This window comes from Phoxinus phoxinus, assembly GCF_949152265.1.
Source record: "Phoxinus phoxinus genome assembly, chromosome: 16".
Lineage (NCBI taxonomy): Eukaryota > Metazoa > Chordata > Actinopteri > Cypriniformes > Leuciscidae > Phoxinus > Phoxinus phoxinus.
In genome coordinates, this window is record NC_136891.1 from 34069496 (window position 1) to 34081047 (window position 11552).

General features: G+C 38.9%; 1 protein-coding gene across 1 annotated transcript; it reads right to left on the reverse strand.

The window, feature by feature from the left end:
- Positions 1–466: 466 nt before the first annotated feature.
- nr2e1 (nuclear receptor subfamily 2, group E, member 1) lies at positions 467–9449 on the reverse strand. Its single transcript, XM_079584447.1, has 9 exons — positions 8883–9449; positions 5581–5726; positions 5063–5150; positions 3720–3955; positions 3484–3630; positions 3270–3366; positions 2929–3078; positions 1814–1919; positions 467–1704 (listed from the first exon to the last, which is right to left on the reverse strand). The coding sequence occupies exons 1-9, from the start codon at positions 8938–8940 to the stop codon at positions 1542–1544; spliced, it is 1191 nt and encodes a 396-aa protein (XP_079440573.1). The 5' UTR covers positions 8941–9449; the 3' UTR covers positions 467–1541.
- Between the last annotated feature and the right edge of the window lie 2103 nt (positions 9450–11552).

Sequence of the window (11552 nt, forward strand, 5' to 3'; positions counted from 1 at the left end):
TGATGGAATGCAAATGTTGTGGAGAGTCAATTTTCTGTGCAACAATGCTGTGTACGGTGAAGCGGAGGGCACAGCCGCGCGGCTCATGCAACCTTGGAGTTCGCTCCGCGTCAGAGCAGGAACTAGGATAAAGAGGATAAATTGGATTGAAAGTTGTCATCGCAATCATGTTTCTTTCCATTGTATCCTCTCTATCAAAAAAATGAAGATAAAAAATGCAATTTGGGCAAAGCCCTTGATTTGTGAAAGAGTGCTTGAAACCCCGAGCCGTGCGAGGCACAGCAACTTCACTCAAGGTCCAGCGTATTGTATCGGCAGTGGTTCAATATGCACTTACATGCAGACATGAACCTCTCTGTCCCCGTTCAGTACCCCGTTTAGGGACTTTTTTCAGCTTGTAGGAGGTGGCTTTAGAAACCCAAAACCCCTACAGTGAATTAGACCGTCGTTGAAGAACCAAGCAATCAATATTCAATATTTATTCTAATATCTTAGAACAACTTTCACAAAAATTATCACTGTACAACGAGAAATGTATTTACACACTACAAAAAACAAAATCCAAGTGCTGATCGCGTCTCTTTTCCGTGGTTAGTAGCTATAGTCAAACAAGGGTTTTCAATAAAAAAAATCAATCAATAAAATTACATTTGCAGAGAAAACTCAACGCTGACAGAAATATATCCAGAGGATTTGAAATGCCCTGCCTGTGAACCCTAATCTTACGTAAAGGTCCCAAGCTGTGTGTGCTGTGGCCTCCCGGTCACCTCGATAGGTAATTATGTGATTCATCGGGTCAGTAATGCTCAGTCCTGCTGCCTTCCTGCGAAGCTTAGTTCCAACCTTAAAGCATGCATTTCAAGTAAACCCGATTAGCTGGTTGAAGTGTTTTTGATTAACGTTGGAGCTTCTGCTGGAAGGCAGGACAGGAATGAACTTGCTCTTCAGGTCTGACTCACGGGCCTTTGGTTTTCAGCACCATGTCAACGGACAGCGACTTACTTCCCTGCAACATACCTCATGGTTTCGGTTCTTTTTTCTTTTTCTTTTTTTGGTTTCCTTCAAAGTTCTCGTGGACATACGAATAATAGTGGAGCTGAAATCAAAACAGCATTGGTCATGAAGATAGTTGGTCACTTGGACGCAGTAAAACGTCCCATTTTGAAATGAATGATTGTACATAACAGACACTCCGTTCAAATATGACTACGTACAAACTAAGATAATTTTTGTATTTAAATCTTGATAGAACAAGAACAGATTAAGCTTGTTAAGTTACGTCCATAAACAACCTTAAATAGATTAAATCAATTACTGGTTAAACGTTTATTCTTCTTTCTAAGCAGTGAGCTGGACTTTTAGAGATGCAGTCTGTTTGTTTTAAACTTCCCCTGCGTAACGGCATCTTGACATCGGTCGAGCTTTATTCTCCAGACAAGTGCGTGAAGAATGACATTAGGGCGTCTGGGGTCGTCCGCAGCGTCCATGTGAATGCCAAGGTCAAAGATGCATTTAGTCTCTTTTCTCCGTCTCTCGTTAGCTCATATATCACTGGATTTGTACATGTCTGACAGCAGCCGTGTGATGGGCACGTTTCCGATGGTCTTTTTGAAGAACACCTCTTCAATGGTGGATGGACCGACTGAGCGGAGAGCGGGCAAGAGCAACAGCAGCTTCCCGAAGCGGCACGGCTGAGTCGGGTACCTGAAACGGAACCATTCGGTTGAAATCCTTGAAATAGGAATAGAGTTTAATGTAAAATAGAAGAGTTCTAAACCAGTTCTTGCATAAAAATCCTAAGTATTCGCTGTACCTGGTGTGGATGTAGCTGTTGAGAGTCAGCTGGGCTTCGTCCTGAAGAGCTGCGATGGCACTGGCGTTACGAAAGCTCCTCAGTTCTGAACCGCTGTGTGTTGGAACTGGACCAGAAAGAAAAGAGTTTGTTTAACTCGGTTTACACTGGCCTGTAGAGCAAGTCAGACCGGCCACTACACTGTAAAAAAAAGTTGGTTTAACTTAAAAAAGCAAGTTACCTTAAAATTTTTAGTTCGTTGTAATTAAAAATTTGAGTTAATACAATAAAGAAGAATGGTTTAATAAACAGAAACTCAAAATAGTGTGTTATCTTCACACATTAGTTATCGAAGTTGATTTGACAAAAGATAAAAAGTTGTGATAACAAATCATGAAAATATTTTTTTACAGTGTACACTGTAAAAAATTATTGTTGGTTCAACTTAAAAAAGAAAGTTACCTGGTTGCCTTAACATTTTTAGTTAATTGAAATGAAACAATTGAGTTAATGCAATGAAGGAGATTGGTTTAATCAATAGAAACTCAAAATATTATGTTATCTGAACTACATTAATTATCTAAGTTGATTTGACAAAAGATAAAAAGTTGTGATAACAAATGAAACACATTTTTTACAGTGTAGTCGTGATATTTTAAGTTAATAAGTTAGGTCGATAATAATCATTAATAAAATTAAGTTCACAGTTCTATGATGTGTAGAACTGATAAATTATATTTATTAAAATTTTTCATTATTCTAACCCTATTGTTTAGTTAATAGCTTTTCATTAAACACACGAACTTCGCAATTTCATTCACAAACCCCAGCCTGGGAAACGCTGACATGATGTAATATTTAATGCACTTCATGTTGTTGTTAACAAAGAATTGCATATATTTTGTCTCAATATGTATTTTTATATTAATATGGTACAAGATTATCCTATTCAAATCAATGTGAAAAACGAGTTAAGTCAAAAGTAATCTAGAAGTAGTCTGTTGTGATGGATTACATTAGTCATTTTTGTCATGTAGCCTAATTTGGAATCAGAAACTGTTTGTGAGTAATCTCCCCAGCACTGTGTTCGCTTAAAGTGTGATTATTAGGAGATTTATGTGTTTAACGAGCTGTACCTGCTTTAAAGGTGACGATGCACTTGAGGCACGCGAACTCCGTGGCGTCCAGTCTGAGCTGTCGGAACCGCGTCACGACCTCCTGCAGAGCCTGGATCTCAGAGATGATCTTGTTTAGCCTCTGGGAGTCTGTGTTCTCGGTATTCATGCCTAATACGCAAAAAAAAAAAAAAGTGATAAAATGTTACACTTGCATAAAGTATGGATATGACTTTGTAAACGAAAGTAAAAATAGAAATGGCAATTGTAAAGTATTTCAAACTTTTTTAAAGTATTTCAAAAGCACAACTTAGCATTGCGCACATGAATCTCCTCCAGGCTGCATGTTGTGTATGGCCTACCTGACACTGCGAGGAGAGTGCTGGAGTCCACTGGAATGGCCCACTGCGCGATGCCCAGCACGAACAGCTCCCGCCACGCGTCTTCCAAAAGGATCAACTGCAAAAAAAAAAAAAAAAAAGTAAGAGTGTGTTCATTAATGATTATAGGCTATAAAACACCTTTTGGGTTGGTTACATGATATTGATACGTTCGATGATTAAAACGCGTGTTTACCTGGTCAGGTAGAGGGAGTGTGGAGAAGGCCGGGACACTCTTGGCCCATTTAATGCTCATGAAGAGCAGGCGCGCGGCCGACTCGCACACGGACTCGGTCGCCACTTCATACAGGTACATGGGGGTGCCACTGACTTCGTGAGGATACTGAAAAGTTATTACATGAGCATGGAAAATTAGCGGACTTGTATGCAAGTTAAACTATGTTTTAATTAAATTGATGATTCGTTGATTACCTTCGGGGTGGGCTGGGCGAGTCCCACAATGGCCTGCCGTTCCGGTGTGCTCGTGACCGTGTTTAGCTCCAGATTGTGAGGCTCCAGCTGCGTGACTGTCGTGAAAAACGGGGGTCCCGGGATAGACGTGGATGGAAAATGGGTCGACGAGCCGTTCACCTCTTTATGGCCTCGGAAGTACAGAGCCACCTGCTTTCGAATGGTTGATGTTCTCGGTCCTCTCTCGTGCTGCACTGCTGTATTCATGAGGGACAGGGTGATAAATAAGCACTCATATAGGAAATAGTTAAAAAAAAAGCTATAGCTAATTTGGCCTATTTAGGCTATTCTTGTTGGATATTTTGAAAATCGATTATTTCTACAATAATTATTGATTTAATGTAGGCTATATAGGCTAACAATCAAGTTAAATCTAGGCTACAAAATTATTTTACTTGCACAATAAAGACACTAAAGTAGGCTAGTAATCGTCGAGCTGACTTTTTTGGTAACACTTTACAATAAGGTTCATTAGTTAACATTATTTAACTACATTAGTTAACGTTAACTAATAATGAACAGCATTTATTCATCTTTGTTAATGTTAATTTCGACATTTACTAATACTTTATTAAAATCTTGTTAACATGAGTTAATGCACTGTGAACTAACATGAACTAACAATGAACAGCTTTATTCATATTAACTAACATTAACAAAGATTCATAAATACTGTAACAAATGTATTGTTCATGTTAGTTAATACATTAAATAATGTTTAATAAATGAACCTTATTGTAAAGTGTTACCACTTTTTTTCTAATAATTTGCATGAATATAAATATATTGTATTCGTGTTACTCCACTTTTGGGGAAAAAAATTCCACATTTTTGAATCAGATGATTTTTTTTTTTTTTTTTTTTTTTTCAAAGACTCTCAGTACATGAGGGTCTAAAGATGTCTGTTTTGTTTCTAGTCACATGACAAACTGGTTATTAGCATGTTGGCTAGAATACACTTTGATAATAATAATAATATATAGGCCAATATAACAATAATATTTAATATTTTGTATTTTTCAGTCATCCTTTTAATTAGATTTTATAGATCTGGAAAACCAAGTCACTGACACTTATAACATTTCGCTTATAGAAGTGTATCAGTCAACTAGTTGGCAAGTAAAGACAAAATCAATCTGCTTTTTTACACTATGAAGAAAAAAAAGAAAAAAAAATTCTGCATCTATCAAAAAAAAAAAATTTGTACAGGCCACATAAAAAACATTTTCTGTTGTTAACTCTTGAAAATATATATTTCTAAAAAACGAAATGCAACAAAAAACGATGCGTGTACTAGCACTTACCATCTTTATTCATATTAACTTCTAGACACTTTTTCAAGCGACAGGCGCGACACTGGTTTCTGTGTGTCTTGTCTACTGGACAGCCGCCCTGAGGGAGAGAGGACGGGGGAATAAGGAAATACAGTCGGTTTCGTTCAGCAGTAACGGCACACAAACAGCCTCTCCTGCTTCACGCTCCAGTGATCTCCACTCCACAGGTATGTGGGAATGGTGGAGTAATGACGGCTATTGACTCGCTCCCCCGCCGCACGGCCAATAGTCTCACTCCGCCTCCGCTCTCCAAATCCTCCCAGTCCCGCCGGTGCGTTAGATTGGATTACACCTGTTACACTAGACGGGGCAAAGGGCCCTCAGCGGCGCGGGGGGGGGGGGCTCACTTCTGGGATAATCTTTCAATTATGAAAATCACTGGAGGTGTAATCTAGTCCTTAGACGCGCTTGCTTAGATCAAATTAGCTGACGCTGTTATGGTTCAAACACTTCGCTGTAATTGATTGGTAGGCCTGGATATAGCTCACCTGTGTGCCAGATTTGCAGACATACGTTCTGTTTCTCCGTATGCTCCTCTTGAAGAACCCCGAGCAGCCATCACACGCATAAACCCCGTAGTGCTTCCCAGAGCTTCGGTCTCCACACACTTTACATGGAATGTCCAGAATCCGACCTTCCAGAGATAGAGAATAATGCAGTTAGACTATTTAATGAAGAAACGACAAAAATGCAGCGACCCAATTGCAGATGTTATGTCTATTTAAGAATATTATAAGTTAGATTTTCTTAAGTTTTTGTAGATGGTGTAATGTTTGTGTGTGGGGAGGGGCTAATACACTGTAAAAAAAATGCTGCGATTAATTATCACAACTTAAAATCCAACATTGTTTCAACTTTAAAAAGTATGTGGTCATGCTTGACTTAAAATATTAAGTTTAATTAACTTTAGTTTAGTTAAGTTGGATATTTAAGTTTTCTCAATAAATTTAAAGTTGTTATAACTAATCGCAGCCTCAGTGTACTTTTTAAACATGAAATAGGCTAATGTTTAATATAGTTATTCTTTTTAACTCAAAGATTGGTATTAAGTTTACGAGTTAGACTGAGATCATATTTTCACTGGTGAAATAACAGAAAGTTGGCTATATGCTGCTTTTATTAGGCTATATCTATCACTTTGTTATATTTAGCTAAACAAGTGTCACATAAAAAAAAACATTAGTTTTGTTTAAACGTTGATTAACGCCCAAAAGAGAAATTACGCGCGAGACGAACCTCAACATTGCGCCTGCTCTTTTTATAGGCCTACAGAAATTTCCATGAAAATCATTGCATAATTCCCAAATCTTTGGCCCAAAAACTAAACAAACAATCGTTCTAAATATTGCGTTAAAGGACACACTGTTAATGAGTCAGTCCATAGGAATGCGCAAACCCAGGGCGCGTTGGTGGGAAGCGTCATATCGCAGGTCGCATAAAACAATGTTCAGTAGACGCGCACAATGGCGACATTAGGGAGAGTGTTAACTTAATGATTTCCCCATTGAGCCTCGTCTGACTGGCCTGGTCTCGACAAGCTGCCAACCCCGCTTCATAATGAAGCTCGACAACTGCTTTCTTCGCGCCGTCTATAGGCTCGCGGATTAAGGAGTGACACGGGAGAGGAGAATAATACGCACCAGCGCGTTTCAGAGACTCAAATGAAGTGTATGCAAATGAACTTGGAGTAAATGAAAATTGTGATTTTTCTTGTGTGTGCAGAACATTTTTTTCTGTATTTAAGTCTGTCAATAGAGGTATATTTGCATGTATATGGGGGAGTCGTTTAGAGAAACGGCTATGTAATTACACTGACATATGTCCACCTGCTCATTGATTTTCCAGTGACCCGTCAAAAAGGGTAGCATGGGAATTCGGATATAGACCAGTAACGAAGGAGAAGGAAAACGACTTCATGCACTCTGACTTTTTAAAACAAGAAAAGAAAAAAAGAAAAGAAAAATACGATGCTGCATTTTAATGGGAAAAGAGATTTCTGTTCTGCGCACGCCAGATGTTACTCGTACAGGACCCTTCAGACATTATAATGACGTTTTGTTACAGGCTTGGTGATCACTTTTATATTAAAAAAATCAGAACGGTGGGAAATACTCGTATTGACAACAATGTAGATTAATTGAATATTTCTTTAGCGACGGTGGGTGCTCGCATCTTGCACGACTGAGAAAGAGACTCTCTTGTGATGGCCAACTTGTTGCTTTTGTCACGAAGTCATTTTGAAACTTAAAAATTGCTCCATGGTGCACCAATAATTATTTATTGATTTATTTTTCAGATGAAGCGCTCGAAGAACGCATGCTTTTTAATTTGCATTTAGAGTTTCTGTATGATTATTATTTATTTATTTTTGTCTCCTGTCATTTTCTGTTTATGCGGTATAATTAAACCCATCAAAGTAAACAGCTCTTATTTCGAGGAAGTCATAAGGCCTATTCTGTCCCCAATACAGATTAGATGCAATCATCGCATTATTTGACAACACTCAATGGTTCGTTCGTATATAAGAAACTCATGAATTGAAGGCGGATTTGTTTTTAGAGAATGAAACGCGTCTTTAACTTTCCTCTGCGGGGGTCCCGGTGTGTTGCATTGTGAGCTGTAATTGTTTAAAGACATATGGCATATTTCATTACTGTAATCATCATCAACCCTGGCCCTGCTGCACTGGATGAGGTGCAGTTGTGAGAAACTCTGCTCTTAATGGGCCTTCGACCACCCAAACCGTGCAAGAGCCAAGATTTTACCCCTGTGAAGCAATATATAAATATTATCTTGTGTATTATAAATGTAATCTGAAAATTATTTGAAATGCGTGTAAAGCGTCGTCAAAAAGTTTTTTGGAGGGGGGGGGGGGGGGGGTAGGCATTCAAAATAATGAACGACAAGTTTAGGCCTCAACGAAATTATTTCACGTGTTCACTGGTCCTAAAATAAATGGACTAATTTAGACTAAAATATTAAGCAAGATTTTAAAATTGTGTTTTTAACACAGGTCTTTATTGGGTTACCTTCTTTTTTGCCTTTTATTTAAATATTTTTCTTGGATAATTTAGAAGATACTTAACACGTCAAAACATGGAACACCTTTTCATTTAAGTCTAATCTTTAGTCAAATAGAGGCGCACACTTTTTCTTCTTTTTTTTCACCACAAGCGTATTTCTCAAATCACACTGAATATTTAATATTTGAAAAAATGTTTCCAGTCAGACAATTTTGAAAATCCACATTGCAAATGTAAAAGAATAAATTGTCATGACATTTATTTCAGAACACTTGCATTCTTGTTTCCTTGAAATGAATTGAGGAGTCAAAAGAGCACACAGGTCTGCTGTGATGACACATTTACGCACAGCTATTCCTTATAGGACCAAACTATTTAAAATGTGCTGTTACAATATTAGTTCGAGTTTCTAGCAGCCTATTCACAACTTATTTGCGAAGCCTAATGTGCAAACAAGGCTGTCAAGACTCAGAAACAGCGTCAATAAACGCAAACTTATCTAACATTTTCCGGGCTTATCAGGTGATTTATTTTCTTACACGTTTATATCTAATATGTAAAAATACTGTTATGTAGATTGCTTCAATTTTATGTATTCGTGCTCTCGGTGTTAGAACAAATTGACAGCATGTAAACATATCGATTTGCGTCTGACAGCTCTGTGGAGTTAAGTTGATTTAAGCCATAAACATAAGCAAACATTTTAAATTCACTTATTGCGTTTCTGATTCGCTATTACTAACAACAAAGAAAAGCAAACTACTCACTGGATTTGACATTTAAAATATCCAGACAACCACTTGTTGAACCAGCAGGCTTGCTCATATTGAAGACTCTGCTCCAGGAAAACTGCGTGGAAGTTGCACTTCTCAGGCCTGGGGAGTCTCAGCACTTCTGACTTGCGTTAAAAAATGACAAGCATGAATGAAACATCCGATTTGCGGTGGACAACTGGTCCTCTAGTTTTCTTTGAGTGTGTCCACGTCGCTCCTCTTGTTTCTCAGCACATAGAATCCAGGTTTGGTCTGACTGTTGATGGATGCAGAGCCGCACAGACGATGCGCCCCGGCCGGTCTCAGTTGTGGAACACACACGCCGGCACTGTAGCTCACACACTGCTCAACCCCAGCGTAGAAGTGTCGGCTCCAGCATGCGTCTCAGCCAGAGTCTCGGTGAGTGACTTTGTGATGTGTAGCGTCAGATTAAAGGTTTGCTAATATGTATGAGATGTATTAGAGTAGGAGGGCGGGAGAGAGGGAGGGTGGGAGGAGAGCCCAACTTCCTTTGACCACTTAGCTTTTCCCTGCCTTCTGCTTCAACTCCTGCTCTCGCGTGACGTCACGGGCTCCAATGAAGTGATATTGCACACACACAGTGCGCGAGACTCGGAGAGGCCAATGGTGCGCGCTGTAGGAATTGATTAGGATCAGCGAGGCTGTTTAAATGACCGAATCAAACGTTTGCCACTGATTACAGGAACACATTTCCATCCTCTCTGTGAGTTCAGTGACCTAGTGCTCCCAGACTGAAGTAAAGCGTTTAAAGTATCCTATTTAAATAATCCCCAGAAACATAATCACCTTTTTTTTTTTTTTTTTTTGCAACGAACTTACTTTCTGTCGCGCTTTCCCGAATCCTTCCATCGCGCGCGTGCACCTGTTGCGTTGAAGGACTGCAAGAGATCTGTCTCTCTCGAGCCCGAAAACTGTTCTCAGCGCGCTCTCGCCAGGCGTGAGGATAGCCTATGTTTTTTTGTTGTTGTTTTTTTGCATTTTGTATTTTATTTCTTAATCAACATGTGGCATGTGCTATGTTTACTACTAGGCATGGTAAATGTGATAAATTATTTTCGAGTGCACTGTTTTCGGTAAGCCTTTAGCTTAGGATTTAGTTCTCATTAGTTGCTTATTATGCACATTACTATTTTGACTGTTTATCAGAAGCCTACTTATAAAGCACATATTAATTCCTTATTCTGCATGAACATATTCGAAATCCCTTAATCATACCCAATACCTAAACTTATTAATAGCCTACAATCTAAAAAATGCTGGGTTGTTTTAACCCAACTTTGGGTCAAATATGGACAAATTCTTCCGTTGGGTTACATTTTATAATTACATTTTTAACCCAACATTTGGGTTTGACCATATTTGACCCAAAATTGGGTTAGAGTGTAATAGGAGTTTATTGAGGCAAAAGTAGTTAATAGCGAGAATTGGACACTAGACTAAAGTGTGACCCTTTTTTTCCATAATGTAAAACATAATCTAAATGTAGCCTACACATCAACGTTTCTTATAACGTGTTTTCTTGGGAGTTGGGGGTATATGCAACATTTAGCCTACTTTATTTGTATAACATACTTTGTGTAACCTATAATTTGTTTATTTTTTTTTTACTTATCCTATGTTTTTGCCGAATGCAATATATCATGTCCCTATATTATGTGTAAGTGTAAAGGCAATTAGCCTTTAGTCAATTTAACGGGTACAAATAAACAGTAATATGATGTAGTTTAGATTTTGATCTACTAAATTGTTAGAGCTTTATGAAGAAAAAAAAAGCGTAATATCGAAAAAATGTCTCCGCAAAGAAGAAACAGAAGGGCAGTCGAGCTGTGTTTGGAGGACATGCGTGTGGACTGGGAGAGCCACAACTGTACCCGTCCGAGAACGTGCGCGATGACATCTTGACCTTAACAGCGTGCCGTGTTGTGGTCACCGCCACCAGACACCCATATTTTAGGTTTAATTATGAACATTCCCACGGTAGCTAGGGAGCATATGGGAGCCCTAGACCTCGGTCTAAACGTGGCTAACGGGGGCGTATCTAATCGCAATTAGTGATTGTCATGTCCTCCTTTAAACGTGTTCTCAGTGCACTGAAAAGAAATTAGGATTTTTTGACAGGTGAATGACTGCATATTCAAATGCGCGTTTTTCACGACCTTGTGTGCCAGACTGAGAAAAACAGTGTGACAGAAGACACTCATGCTGCATATCTCTGTGGGCATCACAGCTAACCCGGGCCACAAGTGATTACAGCGAACTGAGTCTAATGGCTTCTAGACATACCAGAGACTATGTGGAGAGTCATGTTCATTTTAAAAAGTGCGAACAAATCTGATTTGACTTTCTCTCTTTTTCTTTCTCTTTTTTTTTACACTTTCCCTATTTCTGTGTGTGTGTGTGTGTGTGTGTGTGTGTGTGTGTGTGTGTGTGTGTGTGTGTGTGTGTGTGTGTGTGTGTGTGTGTGTGTGTGTGTGTGTGTGTGTGTGTGTGTGTGTGTGTGTGTGTGTGTGTGTGTGTGTGTGTGTGTGTGTACAAATATGGGTACACACGTTGGGTCAAATATGGACAAACCCAGCTGTTGGGTTAAATTTTTAAATTACATTTTTAACCCAACGTTTGGGGTAACCCAACATTTTTTAGAGA

Excerpts from the sequence above, each read along its gene's own strand:
- nr2e1 (XM_079584447.1), bottom strand. The coding sequence starts at position 8,940 with ATGAGCAAGCCTGCTGGTTCAACAAGTGGTTGTCTGGATATTTTAAAT. Across the intron at positions 5,727-8,882 it reads TATTTTAAATGTCAAATCCA|GTCGGATTCTGGACATTCCA; the intron begins GTGAGTAGTTTG and ends TATCTCTGGAAG. Across the intron at positions 3,956-5,062 it reads AGTTAATATGAATAAAGATG|CAGTGCAGCACGAGAGAGGA; the intron begins GTAAGTGCTAGT and ends TCATGAATACAG.